Genomic DNA, 19,172 nt, shown 5'->3' with positions numbered 1-19,172 from the left:
TCATCTAGAGAGGGAGCTTTTCTTTGCTCGCTTGTTTTATAAGACTTTTGTGATAAAGGGACCTAGCTTGGCAAGCAATTTGAGATCAAGAGAACTCCCTTAGACTGGCCTTCCTTGCTTGGATAACTTTTCTTGGGTTCATTTTTACTATTCATAACCCCCCTGGCCCCCAGACTTGGTCATTGGTGCTTTCTGTGTTAAAGGAGTAAGGAATCAGTTGACCATCTTTCCTTTTTGTGTTGTACAGTGGCTAGGGAGGTTTGGAGCCCATCTTTTATATTTTTGGCGTACAGTTGGTGGGTTATGTTGGCTACTGTTTTGGACGTTTCTTGTGCATGTGGCTGGGCTTACCTAGTTGAGTGTTGCCTGGGTGTTTCGTCCTTTATTGGTAATGTGGTGTTAATGGCACTAGTATAATAGTGACTGGATGGAGAGGTTCATAGCATCATTTTGGAACCATTCTTATGGCATATCTTTGAGTAGTTTTACAGGCTTTTTAGCTCTTTACAGGGTTTGCCCCCTTCTGGCACTTCAGTGGTAATATATTTTTTATTTATAAAAAAAGAAATGGAAAATACTAAAACTTGTTTGAAATCTAAGTTTAATCATTATGAAAATTTCCAGCTAATATTTTTCTAATTTTGCAGATTGCAGAATTTGTGTCTGGAATGCTGTTGATGGCAGTTTGGTTCATTCTTTGACTGGTCATAGTGACTCTGTAAGTGGTCTACGCATTTGTTTTAAACATGCATTTTGATTTTTATCGAAAAGGTAATAGAAAAAGGTTATTTTGTCCTGGTTCTATTTTACAAGATGGGATGACTGGTTTGTTGAATTCTTTAATTATATCACTTTTTATTCCGAATACTTTTAAGCATGTTCAGTGATCATCCTTCCTCATGGACACTGTATTGTTGCCTTTTGTATTGTACCTGCACCTTTCTTGCCAGCAGTAGACTGTGGGGATATATTAGTACTTCTATTAAATTTGTGTTCCTAATAATGTTTTGTAGTGGATACACCATAAGTTGATTTGATCCATTTTGTTTAATATCAATGTTATAAATAATTTCTTTATGAGACGATGAAATTTGGCAAGGGGATGTGCTATTCAAAAACTTTTTTGAGGGTGAGCCTTAGTAGCAAGGGTAAGGTTGTGTACAAAACTGATCTGGTTTGGACAGTTGGAAAGTGGGGAGCCTCATGAACTGGGCATTACCTCCTCCTATTTATTTTTATGTGCACTTCAAAGATCATGACAGGAAATTCATCTAGTTTTCTGCTTTAGTGACTAGAATTGGATCTTGGCTGGTCAGTAACTTTTAGCAAGCAATGGGAAATTTGATCTACTTTTATTTGATAAGATTTGTTTAGAAATTTGATTTATCTTTTAGTTAAATTTTGTCCTGTAATATATGCATTAGTGAAGTATTAAGAAGAGGTGATTGATTTGGAGTAAAATTGTGATTTATTCCTTTTGCTGAATTCTCTATTGAGTCTTCTCCCCACTTCTTCCCCAGATTTCTTCTCTTCCCCCCCTGATTTTCTTTTCTCTGCTCCAACTTTCTGCAATCTTCTTGCTGTCCATCATCAGTAAGAAGTGATGCCACTATTTGAGTAGGAATAACTTATTTTACGTGGAATCACAAATTATCTGTTTTTTTTATAATGGTGGAATCTCATTTTGCAAACCAATTCATTCACACTCCTATTTGCAATTGTCTGGGATCAACTCGATGGGTCCGTATTTCTACTTTGCTCTTCCAAGCTATATGCAATGCATAATATCCTTTTTCAATGTTTCATTTTCCTTTCCATTGAAAAATCCATAGTTTCAGACCGACGGTTAATGGAGTGGATTTATGAGTAGGTGATTAGAGGGTCTATATTTTAATGTTCAGCAATCTTGTGGGATGCTGCCTCACTTTGGATATGTCATACATCCGATGGTAGAGCCTTCATCTCCTTGGTCTCTATTTCTTTCACCAGATGTAGACACTTATTGTTATTATCCCTACTGTATTTTAACTCAATTATCAGATTCAAGACAGTTAGTTGTCTTGGATTGTCTGTTATTTGGCCATATATATGACCATGTTACATAATTTTTTTGTAGACCTATGTTCTGGATGTTCATCCCTTCAATCCCCGAATAGCCATGAGTGCTGGATATGATGGGAAAACAATAGTGTGGGATGTGAGTTTTCAATTTGTGAAGTTCAATGGAGTTTTTACATCTTTTTTATTCTTCTTAAATGATTATCTTCCATTTTAACTGAGTGCTTCTCTCTTTCTCTGCATTAGATATGGGAAGGAACCCCTATTTGCACATATGAAGTTGGACGTTTCAAGTTGGTTGATGGGAAATTTTCTCCGTAAGTTAATGCAGATTTTACTGGATTGGAATACTCTCTTCTAAGTGTGCATGATCACGATTGTGTTTGCCTGTGTTGTGTGAGGACTTGTTTATATAGTTCTCCGTCTTATGTGTTGAATGGACTGCTATACTCACTATGTCATTGTTTATTTCTCAATATACTAATCTTCAGCTTCTTGGGTTATATAGCCACTAATGGTGTTTCTTCCCTGTTTTACATAGAAGTTCTATTATATTTTTGCCTGATTTTGTGCACAGAAAATGTATCAGTGTGTGCTTTTCCTTCTTTCTTGAATTCTGCTGATTGAATCCTTAAAAATCTTTCTTCCACATTTAAATATCTGTTCAAACTGAAGTTATGTACTTTGTCTATGTACCTGATGATGAGATTAATATATGCTGGGCATCCATTCATTTAGTTGATGAACCAAAGTTAGGTGTAGGAGGTTTAAAAGGCTACGTGTAATACATAACGGCTAAGATGAGAATGTTAATGTGGATGTACAACTATGTAAGTAAAGACAATATAAGAAACAAGATAATACATAATAAGATTAGAGAGGCACCTATGCAATATAAGATACAAGTGTGATAATTAAGATGGTTTGGGACGTGAGGAGAAGACTGATGGAGACTTATATAAGGTGGGTGGATGAAATAGAGAAACTTTGTAGCAAAAGAGGATAGGAAGACAAGAAAAGAGAAAACTTGGTAGGAAACTGTAGAACAAAACTGAAAAATGTAGAACAAGACTGAAAACTTGGTATATTTCTCAAACACTCTTCAGTAGGACTGATTACAATATATATAGGAGAAAGAAAACAATCAAATCCCTATAACTAAGGAAAAAAGGAAGGAATCCTAATTACTTACTAATCAATCAATCAATCCCAACAATTAAGATTGATTATAATCAATCCCATGGATTGTGGGATCTTTCCAACAATATTAATACTTCTCCTCAAGTTGGTGAATGAATGTCGATCATTCCCAGTTTGCCGATCAGATCCTCCAACCGATTGAGTGCCAAGCCTTTAGTAAGAATATCGGCCACTTGCTGTTTGTATGGTACATAGGATAGCTGAATGAGTCTTGAATCCAACTTTCCCTCGATGAAATGGTAGTTAATCTCTACATGTTTGGTCTTGTCATGTTGAACAGGATTTTGGGCAATACTAAGAGCTAATTGATCATCACACAACAGCTCAATAGGTCTATGCACTTGTACCTTTAGGTCTTCTAGGATGATTTTTATCCATAAGAGCTCACACAACTCAAAGGCCATAGCTCTGAATTCTGCCCCAGCACTTGATTGAGCCACTACTCCATGTTTTTTGCTTCTCCAAGACACCGAGTTACCTCCTAAGAACACACAATAACCTGTTGTGGATTTCCTATCAACTAGGGACCCTCTATAATCAGCATTTGTATTTCCATGAAGTTGTAAATCAATCCTTGGAGTAAAGAGAATACCTTTAAATGGTGTAGCCTTTAGATAATTCAGGATCCTCCGCACAACATGCATGTGTTCTTCTGTGGGACTATGCATGAATTGACTCATTTGGCTGACAACAAAGGCTATGTCAAGCCTAGTACGAGAGAGATATATCAATCTCCCTACTAACCTTTGAAATCTGTCCTTATCCACTGTCTCTCCGGTATGGTTCTCCTTCAACTTAGTGTTTGGATTTATTGGTGTGCCAGCACCCTTGCCCCTTATCATACCTATTTTAGCTAGTAAATCAAGTACATACTTTCATTGAGATAAGAAAATCCCTGCCTTAAGAGTATGCTGCTTTAAACAAAAACATATCCAGCCTTTATCCCACTATGTGGGGTCGGCTACATGAATTCTAGACTTCCATGTATTTCTGTCTTTTGTCATATCCTCATTTAGATCCATATATTTCATATCAAATTTTAATGTCTCTCCCAAAGTCTTCTTGGGTCTACCTCTACCTCTTTTTGTGACTAATTGTTTTATTTCATCAACTCTCCTCACAGGAGCGTCTCTTAGTCTCCTTCTCACTTGACCAAACCATCTTAGTCTAGTCTCTCTCATCTTCTCCTCGATTGGCACTACTCCTACCTTATTACGAATAACTTCATTTCTAATTTTATCCTTTCTTGTATGTCCGCACATCCATCTTAACATCCTCATCTCCGCTACACTCGTCTTTTGCTCATGCTGGTATTTGACTGCCCAACATTCTGAGCCATACAGCAAGACTGGTCTTATAGCTGTCCTATAAAATTTTCCTTTCAATTTTAATGGGATTTTACCATCACATAACACCCCCAATGCATTTCTCCATTTTAGCCAACCTGCCTTAATTCTATGTGTGACATCCTCGTGGATTTCTCCATCTTTTTGAATCACTGATCCCAAATATCAAAAATGGTCTTTTCTTTGTAAGATTTGGTCTTCTAATTTTATTATAACATCATCCACTCTTGCATTTTTACTAAATTTGCATTCCATATATTCTGTTTTCTTTCTACTTAATTTAAATCCCTTAGATTCTAAATTGTTTCTCCATAACTCAAGCTTAGTGTTCACTCCTTCTTTTGTTTCATCCACCAACACTATGTCGTCTGCAAATAGCATACACCATGGCACATCTGTCTGAATATCTTTAGTGAGTTCATCAATTACTAGGGCAAATAAGTATGGACTTAGTGCAGAACGTTGATGCAGTCCTATTGTAGTTGTAAATGGTTCAGTATCCCCTCCGCATGTTCTGACCCTTGTCTCTACACCATGATACATGTCCTTGTTACGCCCACGCCCAAACGATTTTTCATAATTTGTCTAGAGTTCATGTTTTGGATCCGACTAAGTTTTACGTTGGCTGTCGGCTACCTAACACAACCCTCCTCCTTTATCCGGGCTTGGGACCGGTAGTGGATAACATCCCCGGGCGGAGTTAAGAGAGTATGCTACTTTGATGTCCAAAAAAATATTTTAGCATACCAAGGTCCTCAAATTTCAAATTCCTTGGCTAAATTCTCCTTGAGTAGGTGTTGTTTTTCTTCATTATTTCCTGTCACAACAATATCATTAACATAAACTAGTAGGGTTGTTACCTTTTCTCCTAAGTGTTTGATAAAACGGGTATGATCCCCTCTACTCTGATGGTATCCCATAGATCTCATAGCCTTAGAGAGTCGACCAAACCAAGCTCGAGGGGACTGCTTGAGTCCATGCAAAGCCTTCTTGAGCCTGCAGATTTTCCCTGCCCCTTGTTGCAATCTTGGAGGTAATTCCATGAAGAACTCCTCCTCCAAATCTCCATGTAGGAAGGTGACTGCACTCTCACCCTGCAATTAAAACACAATAAAAACAAATCATAATAAAACTTTTATATATTTTTTTTATTTTAGTGAGAGGTTTATACTCGCCAGTGTACGAGTGCAGTTGTAGTCCAAATTTATATTTATATTTTCTGGATGAATCCAGGTCGTCCACTGAGAGATTTATTTATGGCAAAAGAAAAAGAATGTCACACACACGCACACGCATTTGGACAAATTGACAACAAGATTTTTTATGGTTTTGTTTTTAGACAACAGATACTAGAAAATAAAGTAAGGCAAAAATTGAAATAAACATTAAACGTAAAAATATGAATTTGGATAGTGCTTAAGTTAAGACAATTTCAGTACCAACCCGTTGATTCCCAAATTTTAGCATAAAAGATTAGCAACATTAATTTAATTTCAGATATGAGGATTTGTTATTAAATGCAATTAGAGATGATGATAGTTCTAGGTTAAGCAATCCCTATACATGATATGCGGGATTCTAATTTAAGCAACTACCATAAATTCAATTACAATTAATATACAAAATAACTAAATTAATCATCCTGATTTGGGTATGATAGCGTTTCCAGTTCTAGTAACTCTCATACATGGCATGAAAGCTCTAAGCTAGGCTTACGCTCCAATCCAAACCTAGTGATTTTTTAATAATTAATACACACTCATACTGAAATTTAAATTAATGTTACTTATTTAAAGCGCAGCTTTCTTTGGGAATCATTGGCGTTGGACACTGTCCTTGCCTTAACCCAAGATTAGATTTAACTACTCATTTTTATTTGAAAGTTAATTGACATAAATTTAAATAATGTAATTTAAATAACAGAATTTAAATGACAAGAAATTTAAAAGCATAAACTAACCGGCCATTTAGGCGGTGGATAATTAAATGACAAGAATTAAAATTGCAGAAATTTAAAGGTATAAACTAACCGGCCATTTAGGCGGTGAATAATTAAATGACAAGAATTAAAATTACAGAAATTTAAAGGCACAAATTAACCGGCCATTTAGGCGGTGAATAATAAAGTAATAATAAATGACATAAGAATTTAAAAGAAGAAAGAAAAAAAAAGTAAGATTATAAGAGAAAGTACTAAAGAAAATGAGAAAGAACAAGAACAATTCTCAAAGAGAGAATTATAAGGAAACAACTAAACTTTTATTCAAGAATAATAATCACACTTACAAATGCAATCAAGTGAGCTATTTATAGGCCACAAGATGCAATACAAACCACACAATTTCAATTATTCAACTAGACATAATTATATCTAATGGGCACTCACACACTTAAAGTTAAATGGATTTTAGCTATAATACACCTAATATTAAATGGATTTTAGCTAAAATACATACCTAATAAAGCACTCATAAAGTTAAATGGATTTTAGCTATAATATCCACCTAATAGTTAAATGGATTTTAGCTAAAAAACACACCTAATAAAGCTCTCACATAAAAAATAAAAATAGATTTCTATAAATTGGTTTTTAATCTTTATTAGGATTAAAAATAATCCTTGGGCCTTCTCCAAATAATATTTTCCATGGGTTGCTCAAATTGGGCCTTAATTCTTCATGGGCTTGAATTCTTCATAGATTTGATTTCTTCATGGATTTGAATTCTTCATGGACTTGATTTCTTCATGGATTTGAATTCTTCATGGACTTTAAGTCTTCATGGGCTTGAATTCTTCATGCCTAAAAAAATAAAAATAATTTAATGTTATTAATAAATTATATATTATATATATGTATTACACATGGCACATATATATATTAGATTATATTATATATATATTACATGCATGCATATAATGATATATATGTATTATATATAATTTTATATATTATTATTATTTACTTTAGAACTTCATTTCATTCATCTTTCAATTTAAATTTGCATATAACCATAAAATATATATTAATATCTAATTTAAACCATATTTAAGATCGAAAGAAGGGTATAATTATAACAAAATTTTTACAAAATTAACCACTAATCAGAAGGCATTGTTTATGTCTAGTTGTTTCAACTACCACCCGAACGTAGTTGCTAGGGATATAAGAATGCGAGATGTCATCTTTGCCATGGGGGCAAAGGTCTCCAAATGACTTATGCCATAGAACTAAGTATAGCCCTTGGCGACCAGCCGTGCCTTGTACCTCTCTAGAGTGTCATCAGCCTTGTATTTGAGATTGAAGATCCACTTGCAACCCACTGGTTTGACTCCCTTAGGTCTAGGCACTATTTCCCATGTTTGATTTTTATTTAAGGCTTTCATCTCCTCTAACATAGCTTCCTTCCATTTTGGATCATTCAGAGCCTCCTCCACGGTGTTGGGAATAACAATAATATCCAAGGATGTGAGGAAAGTTTTATGGTTGCGAGAAAGGCGATGGTAAGATAGGTAATTGGCTAGAGGGTGTTTGGTGCAGGTTTTAACCCCTTTCCATACTGCAATGGGTAGGTTCAGATAAGTAGACTTAGGGGTAGGCAGTGCTGGAATGGCATCCACTCGAGGTGTTAATTCTAGTCCAGGGTCAGGAGTTGATGGTGAGACTGGTTGAGGTACATCATCGGGCTGTCTTTTTTTAATTACGTAAGGAGAGCCTTTAAATCTCCTCGGGGATGACAGCCTCAGATTTGCTTGTTCATTGCAGCCTTCACTTTGAGGAGAGCAATTAGGTAAAGAGATATGCCGAGGAGAGGGAACAAAAATGAGGTTAGAATTTGTATCAGTGGAGCTTGATGTTGCTGATTCTAGGGATGGAAAGAAATGCTTAGGGTCATGATCATCACCTCCTACAATCTCCCCTTGAGGTCTAACTTGGGGAGAATTGAAATAAGGTTGAGACTCAACGAAGGTGACATCTTTGGAGACATAGAACTTCCGCAAGATAAGGTTGTAACACTTATAGCCCTTTTGGGTAGGAGAGTACCCAAGGAAGACACATTTATGAGCTCTAGTCTCAAGTTTGTCCCAATTGGCTTTAGGAATGTGAACAAAACACACACAATCGAACACCTTAAGAGGTAGAGGAGAATGCAAACTCAAATCTGGAAAAAAAGGAAGCTAGACATTGGAAAGGACTTTGGTTGTTGAGGACTCTAGAGGGAACCCTGTTAATCACATATGTTGCTGTGAAAACAGCTTCCCCCAAAAAATGTCTAGGGACATGGTGATGGTGGAGAAAAGATCTTGCCACATTGAGGAAATGTCTTATCTTCCGTTCAACTACTCCATTTTGTTATGGAGTATCTATGTAGGAAGATTCATGGGTTATCCCCTCTTGTTGGAAAAATTGATGCAAGTGATTGTTGAAACGCATGATGCATTATTAGTCCTAAATATTTGGATAGAGGTGCCAAATTGAGTGGATATCATTTTGCAAAAATAAGGCAAGACAGTCCCAATTGCTGCCTTATCTTTTAAAAGGAAAATCTAACACATGCAAGTACAATCATCTATAGGAGAAATAAACCATTTTGCCCCATAATAGTTTGGTATCTTGGATGGACCCCAAACATCAGAATGGATTAAATAAAATGGTTTTGATGAAAGCTTATTGCTAATAGGATAGGACACACTATGGTGTTTAGCCATTACACACATCACATTGAAAATTACTAGGGTGTAAGGTCTTGAACAAGGCTGGAAACATGCTTTTTAACAGAATAAAAGGAGGATGTCCTAGTCTAAAGTGATGGAGCCAAATGGTGGAAAGGTCTGAGGCTGATTGAGATGAACAAGCAATCCTTTGTTGTTTTCTTTGTGGACAAGTACTCTCCCCTTGTAAAACATACAACCTGTGTTGTTCCTTAGCCACACCAATCATCTTCCCCGTGTTTCTGGTCTGAAATTTACACATATATGGAGAAAAAATAGCATTGCAATGTAGGTCTTTAGTAAGTTGATGAATGGAAATGATATTGGTAGCCAAATTAGGTACATGAAGAACTCAGGCTAAGGTTGACCTTGCCCTGTCCAGTAATGGGAATAGAAGTGCCATTGGCAATAGTGATCACTTTAGTAGTTTCAAGAGGCTCATATGTCTCAAAAACATGAAGATTAGAGGTTACGTGATCAGTGGCTCCCGGATCCAGGATCTACATGTTATTCCTATAAGTTTTGGAGGCTGAAAAAGAACCAAAGTTTAGGGATTTACCTTGTTGTGCAAGAGAACATGATGCTGCTCCATTGTGGATGGTCCTTAGAAACGACTTCAGCTTGTTAATCTTTTTTGCATTTAATTGATTCAGATTAGTTCCAGATGCCTCTCCTTTATCAGTGACTTCCTATAGCTCCTTGTTGGAGATGTAGGCTTGGTGCTTCATGCCCCTGAACCCTCCTATCTTGTTTAAAATTGCATCATTCCCATGCAATTTAAAGCAAGTGTTCCTTGTGTGTCGTGGTTTCTTGCAATAGGAACACCACTGTCCATCACAACTTGAGTTCTTGGTTTGAACTTTTGTCTTTCCCACTCACTTTTGCCCCCTCTTTGTTGCTAGACATCAAGGTTGATCCTTCTGTATTCATTGAGCATGACCCCTCTTCTATTTTCCTCACTCATAACAATAGCAAATACTTCGTGTAGAGTAGGGAGTTTATCCTTACCAAAGAACTTGGATTCTTACTTGATTGAATTTTGGATTTAGGCTCGCAAGAAATTCCACAATCTTGTCTCTTTCAAAAATTTGATTCAAGGTGGTAGCATCTGCACCGCATACTATTTTTTTGTCTTGATAATGATCAAGTTCCAACCAAAGTCTCTTCATCTGATTATAATACTCTATAACCGTTGATTTTCCTAGTAGAGCTAATCTTAGTCTTAATCTCAAAAATCACTGAGGCATCCTGAACTTTGGAGTATGTTTGCCTCACTGTTTCCCATATCTCCTTTGCAGAACTTAAAAACATAAAGTTCTTAGTCACCTTAGATTGCATTGCACTCCACAACCAAGACATGATGAGAGAGTCCTTAACATCCCATGCTATAAAAGTGGGATCTAATTCTTTAGGTGGAGATGCAATTGGGTGGCTGATCTTCCCACGACCCTTGAGAAAGGTCCGGATGAGTTGAGCCCACTACAAGTAGTTCCTACCGTCTAGATGGTAGGATTGATGCACCCCTGGCAAATCTCTAGCTCTGGTGGTTTGTTCAACCGGAGTTGATTCTTCAGTTGTTAAGGTGGAAGCAATCTCTAAAAGTTCTGACATGTTCACTGGGTTGATCGGTTGAACAAGAAGGAAGCAATGAAGGCTTAGAGAAGAGAAAAAAGATTGCAGAAGAAACAGTGAGGATCAGGCCAAAATCTTCTGCTCTGATACCATGTAGAACAAAACTGAAAAATGTAGAACAAGACTGAAAACTTGGTATATTTCTCACTCTCTTCACTAGGACTGATTATAATATATATATAGGAGAAGGAAAACAATCAAATCCCTATAACTAAGGAAAAAAAAGGGAAGGAATCCTAATTACATCAATTACTAATTTACATCAATCAATCAATCCCAACAATTAAGATTGATTATAATCAATCTCATAGATTGTGGGATCTTTCCAACAATATTAATAGAAACCCTAAAACATCACATAAGGTATGATGGCCTTATAGAGGATATGGTCATGGATAGAGATGACTAGATATGTAAAATTTTTGTACTCAACCCCACCTAGTGGGATTAAGGCTTGTTGTTGCTTTTCCTTGCTTTATTTCATTATAGGATAGATGTGTACTCTCTTGCCACACCCATGCTTTCCATCTTGATTTCACTTTCTATAATGCAGGGATGGGACATCAATTATACTTTCTGACCACGTTGGTCAATTGTATATATTAAGCACAGGCCAAGGTGAGTCCCAAAAGGATGCAAAATATGATCAGGTACTGCAAACCAAAGATAGGCGTATCTTGTACATGCTGTTAGTATTTGTTTGTTCTATGAGTAGTCATTTTACTGATGTGTTTATTCCTATCTTTGACAGTTCTTCCTTGGCGATTATCGCCCCATTATTCAAGATATTCATGGGAACGTTCTTGACCAGGTTAGTTATTATATAACCTATTCATGTTAAGGAGCTACATGTATGAGGAGTCAAGCTTATGAAAGTGCTATGGCCTATAGGATTCACCTGGAATTAATTATGTATTCTGAAATTGTTAAGGTGCATGATGGCTGTTTATTCTTTACCTGTTTCAATATTTGAAACTTTGGTCTTCCTGTTACCTTGAATTTAAAAGTTCTGCAGAATGCATTTTTTGAGCTATATCTCACCTCTTTGGATATTTAAATAAACAACTCCTTGCTTCTCTACCTTTAACCTTAATGAAAATTTTCATTTTGTCTGATCTCATTGTGACTTTTGATGTCCTGGCAGTGGGATGTAGATTGTTTATTTTTGCACTTTTTCGATGACCTCTTAATGAAGCAATTGGCAAATGTCTGATTTGGGATGTAGGAATCACAACTTGTGCCGTATAGGAGAAATATGCAAGATCTCCTCTGTGATGCAAGTTTGTTCTTGCTCCTTTACTTTCTGATTGAGTTTTTATTCCTGAGATAATGCCCTTCCATAATTTTCTTTTTGTATGTGCTGTATATGCATTGTGAATTGCCAGGCATGATTCCATATCCAGAACCTTATCAGAGCATGTACCAGAAACGGCGGTTAGGAGCTCTGGGTATTGAGTGGCGACCATCATCTGTAAGATTTGCTGTTGGACCAGACATAAATCTGGACCAAGGTCGCCAAATACTCCCTCTAGCAGACTTGGATTTATTGATTGACCCACTACCAGAGTTTGTGGAGCCCATGGATTGGGAACTAGAAAATGATGTGCAAACTGAAGATACTGATTCAGAATATAACGTCACTGAAGAATATTCTTCGGGAGGGGAGCAAGGAAGCTTTATTTCTAGTTCATCTGGTGATCTAGAATACAGTGCAGAAGACAGCGAGGTTGAGGGAACTAATAAAGATGCCCTCCGCAGATCAAAAAGGAAAAAACCGAAGATAGAAGTAAATATTTTCTTGTTGATAGTGTTTTGACTCTTGGTTGTCTTGCTCATACAGAAATTGATCTTTAATCTTTATCTTTTCAGGTTGAGATCATGACCTCTTCTGGGAGGCGTGTTAAGAGGAAAATTTTGGATGAGTGCCTAGATGAGTCACAGAAACATCATCAAAGGAGGAAGTCAAGACATGGACGAAAAGCATCAAGAAAGAAGGCTTTGTCGTCTAAGTCAATGAGACCTCAGAGAGCTGCTGCTCGCAATGCTCTGACTTTGTTTTCCCGAATTACAGGAATGTCCAAGGAAGGAGAAGGTGAAGATGGATCAGAAGGTGATTTATCAGAAAGTGAATCCACATTACAGGACATTGACATCAGTAGTGATGAATTTGACAAAACTTGGGAAAATAAAAGGCAGGATCATTCAAAAGGGAAAGAAGTACTGGTGGAGTCTGAGGATTTGGACAAAACTGTTGACCACTCTGAATCTTGTATTGATGCTGGAAACAGGAGGAGATTGGTCTTGAAACTTCCAATTCGTGATTTAAATAAGTCTGTAGCTACAGGTAAAGCACAACTAGAAGATGACAAGAAACCTGGTCTTTTAGCATCATCATCTAAATCTCCAAGGGAAGCTAATGACATAAATGAGAATTACTCTCAGGATCCAGATTACTCATCTGGTGAAATGAACCACAGAAGAATTGAAAGAAACGAGAGGGGAAAAAAATCTGAAGTTAACTGTCATTCACGTTTGTTTGAAGGATACAATCAAAAAATTAAATGGGGCGGATTCAGGGCTCGCACAGCCAAACGAGTGAAAATGGGGGAACTCTCTGCATGTGCTGGATCAGGTTCCAATGCTAAAATCAACAGTGTAGGCAATGGGCAGCTGCTTCTTGAAAAGGAGTGTGGCAAAGTTTGTACTAGTACAGAGTGCCAATTTTTTGGAAGTCAGACAGATGAGATGGTTCCTATAAACCAGCAACTTGTTGAGAATGCAAACTCTGGAGATTTGCACTCTAGCCTCAATGAACACCAGGATTATGATGGATTGTCAAGGCAAGACCATAAGGTTGTTGATACAATCTCATCTCCAGTCCCCTATACAAATGCAGTTATATGTGCTCCAGAATTGCAAGAAAACCCATTGTCAAGTTCAACATTATTGAGGATAATGTCAGAAAAGATTTCTAAGGAAGTTGAAAGCCCCGAGGCGAAAATTAGATCTGATGGGAGAAAGGGTGGAATTAATGCTTTACCTGAAAGCCCAGATGCAAAGCACAATCTAAATTCTGAAGTCCCTGATGATGATGGAAACGTTGGACCCAGTTCAGATCATGGAGACCAGAAAGGCCTAGAGAAATCAGAAGCTCAGATTGTTGGAACTTCCAATTCTGTCTTACAAGAATCGTGGAAGTCAAATTCACACGATAAAATGTACAATGTTGTTTATAGAAGATCAAAGTTATCTAAGGATAGAAGTAATCCTGAAGGTGACAGTGGATGTGTGGAAACCACAAAGGTCTCAAGTGTGAGCAATCATAATCTTGACGTTGGAGTTGAATCCCCTCAAGCCACGAGTAATGGGGTTCGCCGGACACGGTCCATGGGATTGAGGGCAGCCTCTGATGATGTAAATGCTGCCAGCTGTAATATCATATTGAGGGAAGACCGTGATGAATCAAAAGATGCATTGGCAGGTATCCAGAAATCTTCCACGAGTGCTTGCAATGAACTTCCCTGTGAACAATGGAGATCAGGGAGATCGGTCTCAGGCGTTGGTGTTGGATTGAGGTCTACAAGGAATAGGAGAAGCAGCTACCGTTTTCATGACTATAGTCTGCCAGATCGAAGGAAATCGCACCATCCAGCGAAAAACTCATGGTTGATGTTGTCAACACACGAGGAGGGCTCCCGATATATTCCCCAATTGGGGGATGAAGTTGTATACTTGAGACAGGTATGCTTATTTGATGATTCATCATACTTAATTTGCTACAGATGGTCTACTGTTTTGGTTGATAAAATTTAATAACTTGTGTTGAAACCTTTACTGTTTCTCAGGGTCATGAGGAGTACTATAGTAGCCATAGTAGTGCAAAAGATGAACGCCCTTGGAGAAAAATAAGGGGAAACATCAGAGCAGTGGAATTTTGTATGGTAGCAGCTCTAGAGTATACAGCACATTCAGGTTCTGGGGATGGTTGCTGTAAAATGAGCCTGAAGTTTGTGGATTCCTCTTCCAGTGTTGCTGGGAAATCATTTACATTGACTCTGCCTGAACTGACTAGTTTTCCAGACTTCCTCGTTGAAAGAAGTAGGTATGACGCTGCTATGCAGAGAAATTGGACTTTCAGGGATAAATGCCAAGTCTGGTGGAAAAATGAGGGCGAGGAAAATGGGAGCTGGTGGGAAGGTCGGATCATTCAAGTGAAGCCTAAATCTCTAGAATTTCCAGACAGTCCTTGGGAGAAGTATGTCGTTTTGTACAAAAGTGATCCCGCAGAAATTCTACATAGTCCTTGGGAACTTCATGATGCTGAGATTCAATGGGAGCCACCTCGCATCAGTGATGAAATCAGAGAAAAGTTGCTCTGCTCTTTTGATGAATTGGACGAAACAGGGGCTGAAGACGAGGTAATCTTGTTTAAGCTTCATACTTACTGCATTATTTGAGTGTTCCAGCAAGGACTCCACTGATCTTATTTGGAAAATTGCAGGACCCTTGCGGGATTCGAAGTTTAAAACAAGTGTCCCAGAAGTCAAGTTTTTTGAACAGGCATGTATTGCACTTCTTTAGCGTATTCCTATTTGTTTTGAATGCTGCATCGGACATGGCTAAGTAGGAAAGAATCTCTTCCTCATGAACGAGACGAGACTTGTCCTTTTGCCCGCAGAAAGTTGTAGATGTTTTTCACTGTTTGATTTTTTTTTTTTTTGGGTGGCATGTTGATTTAAGGAAGTTGAAGCTGGATTTGTTTCTATTGAAAATTTGCAGGTTCCCTGTACCTATGTCACTTGACGTCATTCAGTCTAGACTGGAGAACAACTACTATCGAAGCCTGGAGTCGATGAGGCATGATGTTTCGGTCATGCTTTCAAATGCTGAGGCTTATTTTGGAAGAAATGGAGAACTTACTTCAAAGATGAGGCGTCTAGGAGACTGGTTCGGACGGATGTTCTCATCTTTGTAGGTTGTTTCCTTGGATGCAATTTTGTAGGAATTTTCAGTCACTTTGAGCTTTAACCAAGCCCTCTTCTGGATGTTCTTCTTCTTGTACATAATTTTCCTCTTCCATTTGTTGATTCTTTTTATCTTTCTTTTCTCCTCTACTAGTAACTATTTAGGAATTGTGTTCTTATGGAATTCCAAGTAGAGTGGAGAGAGAGAGAGTTTACAGGAGAATCAGCTTGTTAGTGGAGCAAAAGCTTCCATAAGGAAATTGGTGTATAGATTTTAGAACATTAGATATAGAAAATTAGAATTGTTACTTTTAAAAAAGAAAAAAGAGGAGAAAATGTTCAAAATTTGTCTCTAACCTATTTGGGTCCATACCAAAGATCATCTTTTTAGCATTTCTAGTAAAATTTGATGATATGGATATGCTGGTTATTCAGTGCTGCTTGAACTTAAAAGAGTAATATCTGCATTTCCGGGGGGGGGTTGTGTAATTCATAAAATATGCATCAATATTCATGGGTAAACTTTAAAAATATTTTCATCAATTTAAGGGTGTTCCATCCTCTCTGTTGTTTTTTTTTTTTTTGGCCTCTTTTGTTGCCAGTTTTCTTCTTAATGTCCAAACCTAGCAAACTTGAGACACCTCGCAAAACTCAGGAAATGCAAAACAAAGAAGGAACCAAGGCAAAGCGATGGCCAGAAAAATGAAAGGCATTCTCAATGATTGGTTATTTGAAGTATTTTCATGACTTTGTCCAATCTACCTCCTTCAAGCTCTCTCTCTCTCATTGGGCAGGAAAATGATTTTAACAGGTAACAGGACCTAAAGAAACAACAATGTCATTTTTCTTTAGTTATCAACTAGCAGGAGAGTTCTTCAAACAATTAATGTTTACCATAATTTCTTTCTTCATCCCTCTGCACTGCTCACCCTCTCGCTCCCTGCCTTTTCCCGTTCATAGATCTGCTAGCCAGTATAATAACAAATGAGGCAAATAACTTCCTACAACGACGACACCCCCTTCCCTACAGCAATACATTCTCTGATAGTTGAGGATCTTAGTCTCACCCAAAACAAAAACAAGAAACCAATAACATTGTGGAAGGTGGACAAAATATTACCTTTTGTAGATAATGACCAAAATTTCACACAATAATAATGCTCATGATGTATCATTATGAAGTCAAGTAGTAAAGCATCAAATACAAGTTTAATAAAGAAGAGCAACCACTTGTCCAAAATTATTACATGCCCACATAATTGCTAAGAAGACTGAAAGGATAACGTCTAATATCACAACCTAGTAATCCCCACAGTTATGAAAACCTTGTAGACACAAACAAAGGTAGAAAGGCAACATAAAGGTATTATACCACAACTTTTCTCCTCTTCTTTTGACTGCCTAGCGTTTTCTGCTATGCCTCCTGCTCTTCCTCCGGCTGCTCCTATCCTCAGAATCAGATTCTGAATCTGACTCTGAATCAGAAGATTCGGAACTGGAACTGTACCGCCTGTGCCTCCTCTTTCTCTGCTTCTTTTTCTTCTTCTTCTTCCTCCTCCTCTCTTCCTCAGAATCAGTAGATGAGCTGTAGCTTGAATCACTCTCTTCTGAAGAATAATCAGAACCAGTAACAGATGATGACCCACTGTCGGACTCAAAAACCGAAGCCTCACTATCACTGCGAGATTCAGTATCAGACCTATGCTTCCTCTTGCTTTTCTTGGAATGCTTCTCTTTCTGCGCATCCTTTGGAATGTCCGGGTTATCCAAATCATAAGAAATTGAGAACTTCATCCTTAATTTTGGATTTTTAAGTTGCTGGGTACGAGAAGGTCGCGATATATAAACGCGCTCATTCTTGCATTCATATGTCCAATGCCCAGTCTGGAAACATTTCTGGCATTGTGAAGCTGTCCCACCAATGGTCAACATTGATGCCTTCGGGTCTTTCCTTTCACCCAGCCTTACTTGTTTCTCAGTACTCATAAGATACATCTGTCTCTTTGCTTCTTTTCTCTCCTGCCATCTACTGGGTCCTTCTTCCTTCTGCCCATAGGCATTGACATTTCTGGCTGCAGCAGCAGCAGCTCGCTCAGCTTGGGCACGGCTAAGTCCTTTTGCCGCTGATAGTGCAGCAGCCTTGATTCTTTCTGCTGCATCCTGAGCACCTTTTTCTTCTTTGTTACTTGACATTTTATACCAACAAAAGATCAGAATATTTAGATGTACCTCCAAGAAACCCAAATCTTTAACTTAAACGAGTATCAATGTAGGGTTCTTCATACTCCCTTGAAACACTGAAATTCAAAAACCAAATTAATTAGTCCCCTATAGGAATCAGCGAGTCGTCACTTCCCACCAACTCATTCATGTAAAAGCATACGAATGAAACTTCAAAGAACCGACTTAACCAAACATGAATAATACTCAAAATTGATGGCAGATTACAAGAAATACAAGCCCAAATAAATTCAACCATTTAATTACGGATAAAAGACAACCCAGGATAGGCAGAACAATTATTCATTCTTCTTTAAGGGGAAAAAAAAAGAACACAACGAGAAGGAAAAATGCAAGTACCAAAATTGACAAAACGATTCAGACAGCAAAATTAAGGGGCAAATAACAGGTCATAATTGATCCTCCCATTAGCAAAGCAGAAAAACCATAATATCTCTGATGAAACCCCCCAAGCCCGAAAAGGCAAAAGCACGGCAAGAATAGAAAACCCTAGATTCAGATCTTGCGCGAGGAAAGAACCAACCCTAATTACGGAGGTTGTTATCAAGGAACAGATTTTACACGGTTTTTGGTGGGCAAAAGCTTGATCGAATGAGAAACCCCCAGAGTTTTGAGGAAGGTACATACCGTCTCAGATCAGATCGGATTGGCGAAGCGAATGAAAGCAGAGAGCGAGAAGCGGGCGATACAAGAGGCAGAAAGAGAGAGAGAGAGAGAGAGAGAGGAAAAAAGAAAGAGAAGGCGGGTATTTGAAACCACACCACACGAGCAAGCCGCGTCCCAAACCGGGAGGGTCGCGTGGACTACGCCGCCTCGGATGCGGTCGCATACCCTACACGACTGACTTGGGCTTATAATGCATGGAAAAACGTTCGCCTCCAGTCCACTGGCTTTTCCGTACTCACTCAATTAATGTTTAATAATTTTTTAATAGCTTTTAATATTTAATATTTATTTAAATCACAACTTTTTAAGTTTTGTTAGTTTAAATTTTATTCACATAATTAATTTTTATTTTGTG

The 19,172-nt window shown here is 37.7% G+C and overlaps 2 protein-coding genes across 2 annotated transcripts in view; one reads left to right on the top strand and one right to left on the bottom strand.

Moving 5' to 3' along the window:
* Window positions 1-16,280, top strand: part of LOC127800733 (uncharacterized) — a 53,106-nt gene extending 36,826 nt beyond the window's left edge. Inside the window, exons 15-25 of the mRNA XM_052335520.1 lie at window positions 648-718; window positions 2,117-2,197; window positions 2,305-2,375; window positions 11,500-11,596; window positions 11,698-11,757; window positions 12,172-12,226; window positions 12,332-12,732; window positions 12,816-14,687; window positions 14,792-15,364; window positions 15,448-15,506; window positions 15,726-16,280. Of these exons, the coding sequence (XP_052191480.1) occupies window positions 648-718; window positions 2,117-2,197; window positions 2,305-2,375; window positions 11,500-11,596; window positions 11,698-11,757; window positions 12,172-12,226; window positions 12,332-12,732; window positions 12,816-14,687; window positions 14,792-15,364; window positions 15,448-15,506; window positions 15,726-15,921 (3,536 nt within the window). The 3' untranslated portion in view covers window positions 15,922-16,280. The remainder of the gene's footprint in view (window positions 1-647; window positions 719-2,116; window positions 2,198-2,304; window positions 2,376-11,499; window positions 11,597-11,697; window positions 11,758-12,171; window positions 12,227-12,331; window positions 12,733-12,815; window positions 14,688-14,791; window positions 15,365-15,447; window positions 15,507-15,725) is intronic.
* A 772-nt stretch (window positions 16,281-17,052) lies between these two features.
* On the bottom strand, window positions 17,053-18,948 carry LOC127800734 (uncharacterized). Its single transcript, XM_052335521.1, has 2 exons — window positions 18,779-18,948; window positions 17,053-18,207 (listed from the first exon to the last, which is right to left on the bottom strand). The coding sequence occupies exon 2, from the start codon at window positions 18,101-18,103 to the stop codon at window positions 17,312-17,314; it is 792 nt and encodes a 263-aa protein (XP_052191481.1). The 5' UTR covers window positions 18,104-18,207; window positions 18,779-18,948; the 3' UTR covers window positions 17,053-17,311.
* Between the last annotated feature and the right edge of the window lie 224 nt (window positions 18,949-19,172).

This window comes from Diospyros lotus, chromosome 4 (genome assembly GCF_014633365.1).
Source record: "Diospyros lotus cultivar Yz01 chromosome 4, ASM1463336v1, whole genome shotgun sequence".
Lineage (NCBI taxonomy): Eukaryota > Viridiplantae > Streptophyta > Magnoliopsida > Ericales > Ebenaceae > Diospyros > Diospyros lotus.
Note: the sequence above shows the minus strand (reverse complement) of the source record. Positions and strands in the feature narration are given on the sequence as shown.